At 32.3% G+C, this 16,893-nt stretch overlaps 1 protein-coding gene across 1 annotated transcript in view; it reads left to right on the forward strand.

Moving 5' to 3' along the window:
• Positions 1–16,893, forward strand: part of CASK (calcium/calmodulin dependent serine protein kinase) — a 257,401-nt gene that overhangs the window by 198,723 nt on the left and 41,785 nt on the right. Inside the window, exons 18-21 of the mRNA XM_058186228.1 lie at positions 9,629–9,697; positions 10,878–10,913; positions 13,784–13,980; positions 16,660–16,775. Of these exons, the coding sequence (XP_058042211.1) occupies positions 9,629–9,697; positions 10,878–10,913; positions 13,784–13,980; positions 16,660–16,775 (418 nt within the window). The remainder of the gene's footprint in view (positions 1–9,628; positions 9,698–10,877; positions 10,914–13,783; positions 13,981–16,659; positions 16,776–16,893) is intronic.

Here is a 16,893-nt window from a genome sequence, read left to right on the forward strand (position 1 = left end):
TTGTTTAAAATGATATTAAACGTAAATAGTTACAAATAATTATACAACAGGGTTTTAATTAAGTAACAGCATTCCGTGTGCCTCGGCATATAGTCATGCTGGCCAAATGATCATGGAAATGTCTTTAGACAATGCTGGCTCCCTTGACTAAGAAATGGAGATGAGCACCACCCCTTAGAGCAGGGGTCAGCAACCTTAAACACTCAAAGAGCCACAAAGATCCTAACTGGAAGCCGCCATTCAATTCTGGAGCCAATCAGAAGTCCAGTTCCCCCACCATAGAGTCTCCTCCTAGCACGGCATCCTTTTTCCTCTACCTATCCTAACTGAAAGCCCTATCAATTGTGGAGCCGACCAGCAATAGGGAGCCACAGCAGAGTGATAAAAGAGCCACATGCAGCTCCAGAGCCACGGGTTGCTGACCCCTACCCTAGAGTCTGAAATGACTGAACAGGGCAAATCTTAACCTTTATCTATTAAAAAAAAACTTATTTTGCTATCCCTACTCACAGTGCAGACTATACCTGGATAACTTTCCCAACCACAGATCTCACAATAATGACAGAAACATTGAGCATGCAATTTATTTTTCATATTTACACTTTTTTTAAAATGCTGTTTGAATGCTGTAAAAAATACATCATACTATCACACACAGTGACTGCCATTTTGGAGTCATATTATAGATCGGGGTGGGTATCAAACTGACGTCGTCATAGTGGCATCATGTGATGTATCGGGACTTTTCCCCTTCGCTAAACTGGGTGGGGGCAGGGTCAGTACATGATGCATCCGTGATGTAGCACTAAAAACCCAGCTGTAAACAGAAAAATATATAAAAGGATTATTCTTAACTCTAGCAATTGAAACTTCCAAAATTATTAAAATATTTATTAACTCCAAAAGCTTTAATTCAGAGCATGGGCAGTAAATTGAAGCTGTAAATAAAATCCTTAGACTAAGCATTTTGGAGGTGCGTTAATCACAGTTTTGTTTTTCTGAGTGCATTAGAAAGAGGATAAAATATTTATGAGTAATCAGTATCCAGTAAAAAAGCTATGCTATTCATAGCAGGTTTTAGATTTGGACAATTCATTTTTTATAAAAATAATATTTTTTAAGATTAATATTAATTTCATGTGTTTCTCAGACAGCCTCATACTCAAAGTCTTCTTACTGCAAAAACTTTTGAAAAATGAAAAATTTATACTAATTTGCATTCAGTAGCATGTGAAGATTTTAAATTAAAGTGTAGAAATAAAATTAGAGTTGTCCATATATTTTCCTGATTTTATTTGTTTTTTATTAATATATTTTCACTTTGATTATTCTTAACAATCTCAGACTTCTAACAATTATAGAGAAATAAAATTTTATTTTTTTCAAGTGCTATTTACTTATATCGCTGTACTACAACTAGCTATTACTAATTTTAGATCTTAATTATGACAAGTGTGTTTTATGGAGAGAGGAGGAAATTCTAGAAAAGCTATTACTCTGTTTTTAAGAATCATCTGAATTGTATGATTACAGTAGTCTTTGACTTATGACCACAATTAGGACTAGAACTTCTGCCACTGAGTAAGATGGTTAAGTGATTCATGCCCAATTTTATGACATAATCATTAAGCAAATCTTCACAGTCATTAAATGAAGTAAGCTTCTCCAATTGACTTTGCATGTCAATGAATTAAATCTCAAATTGACTTTGCATGTTAAAAGCTGTCTGGGAAGGGTACAAATGATGATCATGTGACCTCAGGGACACTGTGACAGTCATAAGTGTGAAGACAGTCAAAAGTCACTTTTTTCTTCTTTTTTTAAATTATTTTTTTATTATACATGTTCCTTTATTATACATCACATTTCTATTTCTACAACAACAGTGTACTATTTGTATCAAGTCTCTTTTTAAGTATACATAGTATTATATAGCTTGATTATAACCATTGTTCTCATAATTATACAATGTAGTCTCTTTTAAATATACATAATCTTGTACAGCCTAGTTATAACCGTTATTCTCATAGTTATATCATAACACTCTATCCACTTGTCACTTTAAGTCACTTTTTTCAGCGCCATTATAATTTCAGTCACTAAATGAATGGTCATAAGTCAAGGAGTACCTGTAGGTCCAATATTAAAATAAAGTATCTTTTATATATAAACTAATGGAACATTAATGCTATATGAATATATACATAGTGTGTGTTTTCTGAGGTTTTCGCAGGTGTTTGTATGTAGGTCTTTGGTTATTCGGGTTTTCTCCCACGTAAAATTGGAAGTGTCTTGGAGACGTTTCAACGAAATCCCATTCGTCGTCATCAGGCTAGGTGTTTATAGCTTAGTGCTTCTAGGAGAAAAATATACATATATATTTATATATTTATAAATATATATATACATAGTGTTAATATACATTGACTAATGAAAATATATTGTATGTAAAAAATTGCTCCAAACTCAGAAATCTTCTGGTTTTTGTAACATTTTAAACAAGTCTTTCCTGAGGTTACTGTATGAACTGTCAACAATTCATAGATCATAGCCATTGCCTTTATGTATATTGTAATTTAGTTTTTTGATATATTATAAAATGTAATTATCTAGTCTTTGTTTTCTATCTCTGGTACTAAAGATGCATAGAATGTAAACGTTACTTCATATGCGCATTCACACACACACACACACACACATACATGCAGAGTAATTTTTCACTTTATGATTCAGTTCTACAAACTAGTTTGCCACTTGGAAAATGTTTGAACAAACCATACACTTCCTCTTACTTCTTACTCTGAATATGTCAATTTCATCTCTCCTAGTTTTTGTAAACCATAATTTGCTCTTTTGTATCAATTAAGGAACAGTGATATTACTGCATTAGAGTGATAATAATATTTTTATAACAGGCTTCCATATAGGTAGTCCTTGATTTATGACCACTATTGGGACCAGAATTTCCATCACTAAATAAATGTAGTCATAAAGCAAGATGCCACGTGACCATATTGCTTAGTGACCAGAATTCCAACAATCCCAGTTGCCATGGTTAACCTAGAATTATGGGTCATTAATTGAGGGTCCACCCCAAGCAAAGCCATTCCAGACTTGATCCCTTCCAGCTCCACCCCTCAGTAAGATAAGGAAGTGTCTCCAATGCCCACCACTACCTATATCCTCCCCCCCACCCACTCTGCCCCTTGGCTGCCTGCACCTTTGCCTTGCAATGTGGCGAGCAGTCCCAGAACTGCACAGCTCTGGGGCTTCTTGCCACATTCTGGGAAGCCACAGGTTCTCTTGCCCAATTCCTGCCACACTTGATTTCACTAATCTGCATTCCAAGAACCCTGCCACTTTGTGTTCTTGTCACCCCAGGTGATCTTCGCTATTTTCTTACTCCCACTGTTGGCAAAGTATGCCTGGTCTAACCAAAAAAAAAAAGGCAAAACCGCCCCAGAACTACAATGCATCAGAAAGGCTGCTCTTGGATCAGCTTAGGCTGCTTTCAACTGTGTGGAAAGCAAATTAACCAAAAGCAACCCTAGAGTGCAGCATACCAGAAAGCTGTTCTGCATCCCACTCTTGGGCCAGAATGGGCTGTGCTGGGTTGGGCTGGTATTCAGTTGCAAAACAAAGCCAAAGCCCAGCCCAGCCCAACCCAACAGTACAATGCAAAGGGACTTTCTGGCGTTGGGAGTCAGTGATGGAGCAAGAAGATGGCAAAGGTCAGCTAGGACAGCAGAATGAAGAGAGGCAATGGCCAAAATGGCAGAGATCAGGGAAATAGACTGGTAGTGGGAGATGAAGTGCCCTTGCAGTTGTAAGTGTGGGTAGCCTGCCAAGTGCCTGAATTTTGAACACATGACTGCAGGGTCTCTGCAATGACTTTAATTTTGGACATGGCTCGTAGATTCCTTGATTCAGTGCCATCATAATTTGGAATGGTCACTGAATGGACATAAGTCAAGGGTTAAAGGAATTAGATGGATAACTGATTGAATCATAACTCATTGGAATATATTACTGAAAACTTTTGAATTATTTTAAGACTGAAAATAATGTATCTGTTTCCTAAACAATTATTATTAACAAATACAAAAAATGAAGAAAAAGAAGAAAAATACACAAAATTATAAAAGGGGAAAAACAAAAACATACAAAATATATATTTGCAGACATACATACAGTATATCAATAAATTGAAACCATGTTGATACATGATTGGTCGGTATTGATTAATTGTGCAGAATTCTAAATACTTAGAAGTCTTATATACATAGTATATTCCCAATGCTGAACAGTAAGTCATTGGATTATGAGTTCATTGTCTCTGTGCCAAAAGTCAGCTCCCAAATGATTGAAATAAATCTCAAGTTCAGCCAGTATCTGTAATTGCTTCTTATCTAAATAAACATTAACAATTAACATAAACAATAAAATATTCGTTTCATTGTATTTTCTACAATATAAATGGAATATGGTCATTAATGAAATGCTTGTTGAAAAGAATGTGATCTAAAAATCTTCTGAAGGGGGGGGGGATTGTAACCTGAATGGATGGTAGGAATTCTGATAGCCTGAACACACTGTTTTTAGCATGACTACTTGAAAGAATTTATCCTATTTTCTCCTGCTGAGGAGAATGTGCCTAGAAGAAGGAAGTACTTTATACAGTATTCAGCCAGCTTCTCTCAGAGTTTTACATGGAATATGTTACAACATAGAAATATTATTAATAAATAGTAGACTTATTTATTGCAAAATATTTGAAATTAATTACATGAAATTGTTTTCTGTTACTTGTCCCAAAGGTGCTTTTTCAAGAGGCTTGTTCTGATGGGTTTGTATTACTTGTCCTGATGGGTTTGTTCTCCTATGTTGTGCCATGCATTTATGAAGTTTTGTTTCCCCAATGTACAGATCTGCACATGGCTCGCTGCATTGTAGCCATCTGCATTTAAAAGACAAAAGTCTCTTGAGGACAGCGAGGTCCACATTTTGGACAGAGAGGACTGCTAGTTTAAAAGAGGGGTCAAAGAGGCCATCTGTGTCAAAATTGAACAGCCTTCTCTCAACAGAGGGTGGGGAGATATAACATCATCTATCTCGAGTCTAGGACACAGTCCTTTCAATAGTTCCAAGAAGGTTCCAGACCCATTTGCACTACTCAAGTAACCTTGATGACACAAATAAATGTACAGGTGACTCTCTAAAAGAATGCAAATGACCAGCTGTCTACAAGGACTATAAATCCTTCTATTTCCCACCATCCAGTCAGAGCTAAAGAAGCTTCTTGGATGAGAAGTGAAACGTCTTCAAACAAAACCAAGAAAGTCCATTTGCCTCTTGAAAAAGCATATCTATGACCTGGATGACATATACATTTTTCTATTACTTAGAAGTAGAAAACAATTTCATGCAATTATGTAAAATATACAGAATTCTACCTTGGAAACTAGATTGTCAGTATATTTCAGTTATAAATATCTAATGTTGCCAGTTGGTTTAGATGAAAAAGCTAAGAGCAAATACAAATGTAAAAGTCAATAGTGAAAAGTTACATTAAAAGGAACATGCTCACTTTAACACATTAGAGGAGCTTAATTTAAAAATATAAAAATAATTTTAAACAAAGCCTAATATATTGGCTTAAGGATGTGTATCATTTGGTTTAATACAGATGTATATAGATTAAAAACAAATGTTTCCAAAACCACATCCAAACTGCTGGGCTATTTAAGTAGTACAAGGAAAGAAAGATTATTCAAACCTAGAAGCTTTAGATCAGATAATACAAACTATCCAGAGTTAATGGCCATGTTAGGCTTTTTAATTATAAACCATTTTTAAATTGCTACAGAAACATGCTACATTATTGTATACGACATCTAATTATTTTGTGTAAGAATACTTGTTTGATTCTAAAGAATACATTGAACAAAATACTCAATATGGAAATCCACTTAAAATATATGAGGGCACTCAACTCTTGTAAACTTTTCATGTAGTTATTAAAAGTAACTTCACACTTATTTTTAATTTGACAATAAAGCAGGATGAAGCAATTCAAAACAGAATTAACATTTGCATTTTTTTCTCATAGTATTGAAGTTATATAACCATACAATAAGAATGGATGGCATATTTCATAAGCAAGGAGTTTTCATTTATATGTAGTAATCAAGTTTCTGGTTCTTTAAAAGAGCCTCTCCTGCCAGCCGAAGTAATGGGTAATTCATAGCAGGTGAGGAGATTTTTCCAGAAAATCAAATTCTAATATGTTTGGATATTTAAAGTTCAATACCAGCAGGTAATTTGCAACCAGTGCAGATCTTGTAATACAATACAGATCTCCACTGATGTTTCTTTGAAAATTTGTGATATTTGAAAGTCTCTGAAGTACATACAATGGAGGAATGGTTGGTGAAGATAGAATTTGCAGACATGGCAAAATTGACTTGTTTTATTGGGGAAAAGACAATAACTACCTTTGTTAGTGAGTAGAAACCTTTATTGACTTTTTGCTGAAAAAAAATAGAAGTATGATTTATGAGTTTGATGATTAAAAAGAATAGAATATGAAAGAAGGGACAAATACATTTAAAGAGAGGATAAAAAAAATGCATTTACAATTGCTTTAAAGTAAAGCAGAAGCTGGTCCTTTAAATCTTTCTTTCTTACTTTTTCTTTCTTTTTCATTTTTTTCTTATTTATCACTTTCATTTATTTTCTTTTTTTTAATCCTGCCTGCATTATTTTCAAATAATGTAAGGTAGCAAAGATACATAATATTATCTCCTATTTTTCCCCACAACAATAATCTTTGAAGTGTCTCAGGCTAAGAGAAAGCAACTGACCTAAAGTCACCCAGCTGGCTTTCATACATAAGGTGGGAATAGAACTCACAGTCTTCTGGTTTCTAAGCCAGTAACCACTGCACCAAACTGGCTCTAAAATTTGCATCACTTTTGTTCTGTTAAAAAAAATCTATAATAAAAGTTACTTTTTTAAAAAAAAGAAAATTTGTGATATTTAATTATTACTTTTATTTCTTTCAGATATTTGGAAATAATTATACCAAGGAAATGTTCTTCATTTGTACATGTAATACAGGTAGTCTTCGACTTACAACAGTTCATTTAGTAACCGTTCAAAGTTACAACAGCACTGAAAAAGTGACTGAAGTGATTTTTCACACGTACAACTGTTGCAGCATCCCCATGGTCACATGATCAAAATTCAGACCCTTGGCAACTGATTCATATTTATAATGGTTGCAATGTCTTGGGGTCATGTGATTGTCTTTGTAACCTTCTGATAAGCAAAGTCAATGGGGAAGCCAGATTCACTTGACAACCATATTTCTAATTTAACAACTGAAGTGACTCACTTAACAACTATGTCAAGAAAGGTTGTAAAATGGGACCAAATTTACTTAACAGCTGTCCTACTTAGCAACAGAAAACTTGGGTTCCATTAGGCTTGTAATTTGAGGACTACCTGTATATCTTTTCAAAGCTGAAAAATTTATATAATTAGATAATTAAAAATGCATTGAGCTTTTGTGGAAAAATATTGTAAAAATGATTAATATTTCAAGAAGGTTATATAGACAGTCCTATGTTAATAACTTTGCATTATTTCAGGCAGATAAGGTGCTGAATTTATTTTTTAATAAGACAACCCCCTAGATTCTTTACCTAAATTACAGCTATCACATGATGCTGAGGCAAGCATCCCAAGTTCAGTTTAATTTTTGGATATATTTTTATTTCATTTTCTTTCTCCAATCTAAGGATCAAATCAAAAAATAATTATTGGCATGATTATTGTGTGACTGCTTTGATATGATTTGGCTCTATTTTCAACCATAACTCTATTGCGTGTTCTTGCACTGAAGATTGCAAGATATATTTGAAGATACCAGGATGGAAGTATAATTTCAGTCCTTATTCAAATTTATCCTCTCGCATAGTCTTATATTTTTTGGGGGGGGATGTAGGGGGTGATACTGATACGGTGGATTACTTTATTGCCAATAAAATTGGAATATCTAAAATTATGAAAAGTTTTCTTGATTTCGCACTTTGGCCCATATGAAATGACTAAAACTCCTGAGTAAATATCAATAATGGAATTATCTTGAAGAGTTCTGTTATTTTTATAAACAATTAAAGCCTACCATTAAGCTGAATATTAATCATTTGGAAGAACTCTGAAATAAAAAGTCAGAATAACCCATATTAACAAATCAACTACTATGGGTCATTAATAATTATCATTTTTAATTTTAACAATAATTGAGCCTTAATAATAAAAGAACATTGATATGTTTATTACAATTGTAAAATAAAACTGAACCAATATGATACAGCAAAAGATTCTTCTTTATGTTTAGCTAAACATATCCCTTATGTAATAATTATGATACAAAATGTAAAACAGATGAGGCACTACTCAAATTATTTGGAATTATGCTACTAATCAATTTGTATTTAATATCTTTAAGCTTGTTAGTGTAGTGGTAAAAAGAGTAATATTGTTTAAAAATGTGAATTTCGGTTTTAATTCTATAACCAAGAATATGGTATCTAATATTACAAAATGAATTACAGATTTATCAGGTTTGGACAACAATAAAAGAGATTATAGTTCAATGTTAGAAATACAGAGCAACTCCAGATTTACAATTACAGATCACCATTATGTCTTTATTTTCTATATATGAGTGGCTATCAAATTTAATAAGAAATTTCTTAATAAATTTAATAGACAGCTCATACATAGAAAGTGAAGACATACTGATAAATATTATGCTCAAGGTTTACTAATGTGTTTAAAAATTAGATCAATTAATTTTCTTTCTGTAAAACAAAAAGGTTCTTGCTGCCTTTTTTTGATTTTTCCTCATTTTTCTTTGTCTTTTTCTCTTTCGTATATTAAAGGAATAAAAATAAATTTTAAAAATAGTACTAATTTCAAATATTGTAGTGCAAAATTATTCTATATTCTTTATTTTTCATAATGCAAATTATTTGCTGCAAAAGTATTCAAGTGAAGCTAATAGGTTCTTACAAAGGGGTGTGTGTGTGTGTGTGTATAGCAAAGCCATAGAAGTATTTAAAAAATTATATTGTTAATACTATTTTTAAAAAAAGGAATATATACTACTTTCCCACTACCAAATGTTAAAATGCTAACTTAGTTCACATGTTATTTCTGAAAAAGATGTATCCTAGGAATAAATAAAATTGTCTTTAACTGAGGCATCTAAAGCCTATAATGTTTGAATGTGGTTTAACAAACCTGATTTTGCATTATATGATAATTAGGCCAGTGAGATTTTTGTACCTTTCTTCATTATATAAGCAATCATTTCAGAAGAAATGATCATCAAAATGAAATGTTTCTGCTACTAAGAGAAAACAGAGCTAATAAATAAGCAGTTTCACTGACCATGCAAATTATGTCAAAATAGACTTCTTAGGAATATTGTGCGAGTTAAAATATGATTATTTCTTAAGAAGAATAAGGCAAAAGTGGTTTTAAACCTATCAATATTTGTTTATTAAAATATTTTTGTGTAGTGTTTTGTGATAATGAACCTTGTGTCTTATTTCAGAGAGATTCCCCCTCTACATCCAGACAGTCCCCAGCTAATGGCCATAGCAGCATTAACAATTCTATTTCGGTAAGACCAGTTCCAGACAGAGAGTATTACAGTCTTGTTGGTGCTTATGTACCATTCTTTTTACATGTTCAGTGGAAAATTGTGTTCTATTAATAAAATGAAGAATACTTAGAATTCCCTATTTTTTCTTATTCAATGGTTTATTCAGTAATATAATTTTCTAATCAAAATCCCTTTAATGAGTTGCATTCAACCATCAGGTAAACATTTTAATCATCTTGAAATATGCTTCTTGTTATTCTTATCCTGATAAGCAAAGTTAAGCAAACAGAATAATTTCCATTTTGAACTTTTGTTTGTGTTTTTAAGCAAAACATTTGTAAAGCAGATATTTGAGGCCTTCAAGACCTAGTCATCATCATCATTATTACTATTGTTATTATTAAAGTTCTCTAGATTACCACATTGGTTTCCGCTATCTGAGTTAACGAATTGGTGTGTCCCCTGCTATTGTGGTACGTGCACATATTTTGTGAAATATGAGCCTTGCCTGGATATGAAAAGCTAAAGAAACTGTCTTTAAACTGCATTTATAAGCAAGCTATTAACATCACATCTTTAACACAAAGTGCTGTTCTTTTTACCATATGTTCAGGCAAAAAGATATTAGTAAACATTGTTGATATTGCTGCTGTTTACTTTTTCTGTGAACACACATGGTAAAATGTTAAAAAATATCTGTAGAAAAATGTTGCCTCAAAAAAATTCTTTTTATTTCTGCTGTCAACACTTAACTAAACATTTTAAAAACTTCTGGAGAAGTTCAAAAACTGTTCAAAATATTGCAATTGCATTTTGATAAAAATACTAAAATGGATACAGTTAGAAATATATTTTAGTCATGTAATCTTACAAGAGTTTAAATAAATATATTAGCTTCAATTTGTAATTACAATGTTGATCAATATGAATGCCCCATCAAGAATACAGTTTGAATATTAAAAGTATTTTCCTTTGTTTAAGGAATTTTTGTGTTGAAGATGATGAATTCTTTATTAAAAGCACACTTTCTATCTGCTTAAATTTTATCTGCTTCAGCTTGCTGCTAAACAATCTGGGTTTGACATTTTCTGAAGATGATTATTGTTAATGTCTCTAAAATAGCTTTGACATTAAAACTGTTACCTATTTTCAAAGTAAGATGAAAAATTACTATTCCTGGGTTGACTTTATTCTGCAGGACTTGCCATCAACAACACAACCGAAAGGACGACAGGTGAATAGCTATTCTCCATAAAGGCTTTCATAACTTAGTTGCTTCACACCATTTTCTCCTTACCATTTCAATTTTTTTATCCCATTATGTGCTCATTCAGATTTTACAGCTTGTATCATTTTGTGTTTTATTCATATGTCAGATCAATACACACACTATTTATCATATGATACTCCTATGATACTAAGTTGTTTTTTCTTACTAACAGCTTCTCCATTTACTTTCATGTTGTCTGTCAGCATCAGCATTCTCATCAGATTTCATTAGATTCGATTTTATGATTTTGATTTGCTATTTTGTCATGTTATTCCTCAGCATTAGATCTTATCCAAGAATCATGTATTGTGCATATATTTGTCTTAATAAACCTATTATATATAATTGTTGCTTTCTAGTAGCTTTATTGCCCTGATGAGAGCAGGATTGCTCTTCAAATAAGATCATTACAAATGACTTTGTAATATATGATCAGGCTGAAAGTGCAAATGATGTATAATTAAATGTATTAAATTTAATTAATTACAAAAATTAAAAAGGACATGAAAGCAGCCTTTTTTAAATGAAACAGTTGTGGGGATTCTCTTATAGTACTTTCACATAAACACAGAGGCTGGGGAAATACATTTTTGGTTTTTGTTTCTTGCAGAATGAAAAGCAAGTAGGAAGGCACATCCGGTGCTATGCTTTATTTATTATTGGACTCCCATAAGAGTTTTTTAAAATTAGGGTTTTTTTTAATAAAATAGAAGCAATCGTCCATTATTGTTATAGAGTATCTTTAACCCAAATATACACTTTAATCATTGATACTATAATGTAAAATTGCAAATTTAAAAAATAAACAGTGGAAATCAAAACCCTTTATGTCAGTTGGTTCAATGGATCTGCCCCACCTTCTCCCAACTAAGGATTCCCTAGAGCTTTCCCCAGATTTTTCAAAAGATCTGGAATTTAACTGCAAACAGAAGGGCTGTTTATATTTAAAGAAAAAAAAAAAACAATTGCAGCCATATCTTCTCTATATTTGTACAACCAATGGGCCTCTAGATTTCAGATTTTCTTGAACATGTGTGATAACACTAAATGGATGTTAGATAAAAATTTATGAAAAACTTAATTGGGTTGTATCTTAATACAAAAATTACATATTTTATCTGTAACCACATTAATAGAACTTAATATAACTCAAGCTTCATACAAATTAAGTTACAGAGATAAAATTGCTTTTTAACATGAATATTAAATGAGTTTTCTTTCTTGTTTTAAATCATGACCCTGGATTTTATAAATAAAACCAGTTTAGGTTTCCTTGAAAGTGCAATAAAACCCTAACTCAGCCACACAGAAAAAGCAAAGTATGTGAATCTATATCTCTCATGTTTGTTCATAGAGCAATAATCATTCCAAAACATCATTTAACATTGTAAGTAAACCAATTGTAATATGCTTTGATGGAATTAATTTAGTTCATGCAATGAACTAAAATATGAAATGTTTCATATATTATTACTAAGCAAAATAAATGTACCCCCAAAAATAAACAAATGTAAATGATTCCCTAGTGCATAAAGATTCATGTGACATTACAAATACTCTAGTTTTATTTTCCTCCAAGATATTTTTTCAACTTCCAAGACGTCAATAGCCATGATATTCCTAGATATCTCCAAATATTAATCTTATATTAAATATCAATTTACTATAATGTAAATAAAATAAAATATTAATTTTAGAAAAGCTAATCCTGCTTAGCTTTTTAAGATTACCCAAGGTCAGCTCAGTGATATACATTTTAAAAATCATTTATTCTGAGAGATTATACAGTTGCCAAGTAGTACTGTGTATAGCTTGTGAGCTGGGTTTTAAAAATGTTATTAGTAACTGAATATATGTCGTTTAAAATGAAGCAAGTATATGAAGCAAGTATCCCAAGAATGATGATTCATAAAATTGAACCCCAGCTTTCCATTATAACTATTAATTGTAGATATATCTTATTTCTCTTTCCAGTTGAGATTAAGCAACAATTTGACAGCCACTTTTTACTAGCTAGATGTAATTCAACATTTGCTGTCCTGGCATCGGATGATACATTGAGGGAGCTCAATATATTTGGACAAACCACTTCTCACAATTTAGAGTCATACTTCTACAATCCTTGCTTTTTGCAAGCAAAAGATCACCCCTAATTGTTCATATGAACATAATTCTTATATAATTAGTGCACAAATTATTCTATAATCCTTTAATTGTACTTTTTCTATTATTCCTGTATTTTGGTTAATATTTCTCCATTTTTATAAATGAGGCACTGAGGTGAAACAGTAATGTGACCAATAAAATTATATTTAATGTGTAGATTTAAATATTTTTATTCATATTTAGCATTATGTTCCAAAAAATGCAGTGTAATTGCTAATCTAAGTAATTTTTAGATCTTGGTCTATTAATATGTGTGAAATTGTCCGCTTCGTTGAATTTAGTGTGGAAGTGTGTGAGGTTTATTAGTGCATGAATAGAAGTTAGTTCAGACAACAGATCTCTCTGCTTCTTTCTCCCTGCATTTCTCCCCCAAAAGCTTCACCTAGATTATTGTGAAAACCTCTCAAATACTGCCGGTTCTGCTTTATAAATCTATAACTGGGGAAGACAGAATTTTCTTGAAATGTGACAGAATATTGGCTGTATATATGATTTCAATTATAGCCACACATCTCTCTCAGACAATGCCGCAAATCTTCTGCAATTCTATTTTAAAGGCTGCTTATAAAAGAAACCAATGGAAAATTTAAATCTATATTTGGAAACTATTACATCTAAAATTCTAACATATTAACTTTATAATTTCTGTCTCTTAATATTGTTTTTAGATATATGTAAGAGCACAATTTGAATATGATCCAGCAAAGGATGATCTTATTCCCTGCAAGGAAGCTGGCATCAGATTTAGAGTTGGTGATATTATCCAGATTATTAGCAAAGATGATCACAATTGGTGGCAGGGTAAACTTGAGAATTCAAAAAATGGAACTGCAGGCCTCATTCCTTCTCCTGAGCTTCAGGAATGGTATGTTGTTTGGCAATTGATAAACATGAAAGTAGTTTTCTTAAATTTTTAATAATTGAATTTGTCAGTATTTCATATTTTAAGCATTTGTATTGTTGGTTGCTAAAAAGAATTCTTGAATTAGGTAACTTGATTGACTAGACTATTACTGAAAACACATAACATATTTGTAATAAAGTAGTATAAAGTATTCATTAGGTCACTTGCTATAGAAATTTAGCTGGCAGTTTTCTTAAGTAAAAAATCATATTTATCCAGCCTCTAACAAGAGGAGGTAGAAATGAAAACTTCTGTGTAAATAAAGAAAAAAAATATCAGCCTTATCAAAAAATACCTAAAATAATAAGGAAGCAAGAAGATGATCCTGCTATTGCTGTCCCATAGCCCAGTTGATAAGATATTTTTAATCTAATCTTTCATAAAATCCAATATGAATACCACATTGATTCTGGATAGACTGTACTGTTAGATCTCACTTAACAAAGATAATTGGAATTGGCAATTCATCACTAAGCAACACAGTCTTAAAATGTGATATCACATGACTGCACTGATTTACAACAGCAGTTGTGGCAGTTGCAATTGCCATCATTAGGTGAATCCTATGTGGTTGTTAGGCATGGCTATGTGATCACCATTTACAATTTGCTGGCTTCCCCATTGACTTTCCTTGTCAGAGATTGACAGTAAGGTCACAAATGGCATTCACATGACCACGGGACACTGTAATTGTAATAATTGTAAGCTAATTGCCAGGTGCCTGAATTGCAACCATGTGACTACAAGGATGGCCACTAAGAGGATTGTCTATAAGTGTTCTTATTCAGTGCTGTTGTAACTTTGAACAGTCGCTAAACAAGTCACTAAACAAGGTTTGCTTGTATATGACATTGTAACTGCCATTTGCAAGTGTATTAACTTCTTTCAATTTAACTATTATTCCTGAAACAACTTCAGTCTCACAGAATATATTGACAATACCTATCAAATATCTCTCTTAATCTTCTTGTGTTGGTGAATTTTTATTTGCACTGTTTCCACTTATGTCTTAACATACAACATAAAGCAAGATTAAAATGATTGAAATAAATGGTACAAGAATATTTCTGCCTGGATACTATCATAGTAAAAACAGCCAGCTCACGATAGTTGAAAAATATTCTTCCTGTCCCCAAGTTGATTTGCTAAGGTAGATTATAAGAGATTATAGATGGTTTAGAAAAGTAGGAAACTGTTCCAAACAACATATTATTTTTTATGCAAAAAGTTGGCATTTGTTGCATTGCAATCACTATCATTAAAATGGACTTTAAAGAAGTTACATTGCTTTTAATTTGGCCTGAAATATACAGTTCTGGTATTTTAGTTTCCTTTCTTAATACTTCAGAGTCTTTAGTTATATTGAGTTATAGTATCTTATAAAAGTCAATGAAGAGGGTGCTGCCACAGTATCAATAGCTAAAGTCATTTTTAAATTTTGTTTTCTGGAGAAAGAAAAACCCAACAATTACTAGGTTTGTATTAAACAGATTGTCTGCAACACAATAATTCCCTTACTATCTTGGCAACCTGAAATGAATCCGCTAACTCTAAAGAGGCAATAAACTGTGTTATCAAAAAATGCCTCAAAAAATGAGATAGTAAAATGGGCTGTATTATGCTGGCCCACCTAGCAATTCAAAAGCATGCAGATGCAAGTAAATAAATAGGTACTACTTCAGTGGGAAGGTAATAGCATTTCATGTTTTACCACATGCCCTGCATTGTGGTGTGATGTCATGCTGGTCACATGACCACAGAAACATCTTTGGACAATACTGGCTAAGAAACAGAAATGAGCATTGCCCCTTAGAGTCGGACACAATTGGACAAGGGAAAATTTTACCTTTAGCTATATTACACTGATCTTAGACCATTTCTAGGTCATAACTGCTTGGTTTCAGAAGAACTGCATTATTCAATATAAATCACGCTGGATCTTGATTCTATTTTGATAGCCTTCTTCTATAATGGCTGGGAAATCTGTCACCTTAGCTTATTAAAAGTGATTTCATGGTTACACAGTTGATCATTCAGTTTGCCAGGAAGTCCATTAGAATACTAGTGGAAGCGATGAATATACACAAATTCAGTTACCTCCCTGGTCTCTGATTTATACCCTGATTATTTGTAAAAGCAAACATACCTACCTTGTAGATATATTTCCTGAATTCAATTTGATCAGTACCTGATGATAATTCAACTGAGGTCAAATGAAGCTTAATTGATGCCATGCCCTTATATAGAGAGAATGTCTGTATGATATTGTCACTTTCTCTTTCTCTATTTCTCTTCGTGTCTGTCAGTTTTTGGCCATGACAGAAGTCTTGAGAACTAAATAACATTCCATTATGACCTGTCCTCTTTGATGACTAAAAAACAGGAACTATTACAGTGTTATTGCTATCCTACAAAGTTCTCAACCACTGCAGCTAATTTTATAGTCTCCTGAGTGGCTGCTACATAAGAGGGGCTCTGTACTTTTAGAATACTCATTTAAAATTTCCATTTGAAACCTTGAAAATATTTTAATCTGTCTACCAATAAAAAGAGGGAGGGGATATTATTTTCTGAATTAATAATATTAAAATAGGTCACCTTTAATGTACAGCTGATAGTTGTTTCCTGTTCACTTGCAAGGCGAGTAGCTTGTATTGCTATGGAGAAGACTAAACAAGAGCAGCAGGCAAGCTGTACTTGGTTTGGAAAGAAAAAGAAGCAGTACAAAGACAAATATTTAGCAAAGCACAATGCAGGTGAGAAAAATACAAATCTATCTCAGATGTTCTTAAAATTGGTGCACTGTTAGCTTTTTAAACATTAATGTTAATTTCCCAGTGACATGTTTAGTTAGAAAAAAAAATCAATGTATTC

The sequence above is a fragment of the Ahaetulla prasina genome, chromosome 5 (genome assembly GCF_028640845.1).
Source record: "Ahaetulla prasina isolate Xishuangbanna chromosome 5, ASM2864084v1, whole genome shotgun sequence".
In the NCBI taxonomy this organism is placed as follows: domain Eukaryota; kingdom Metazoa; phylum Chordata; class Lepidosauria; order Squamata; family Colubridae; genus Ahaetulla; species Ahaetulla prasina.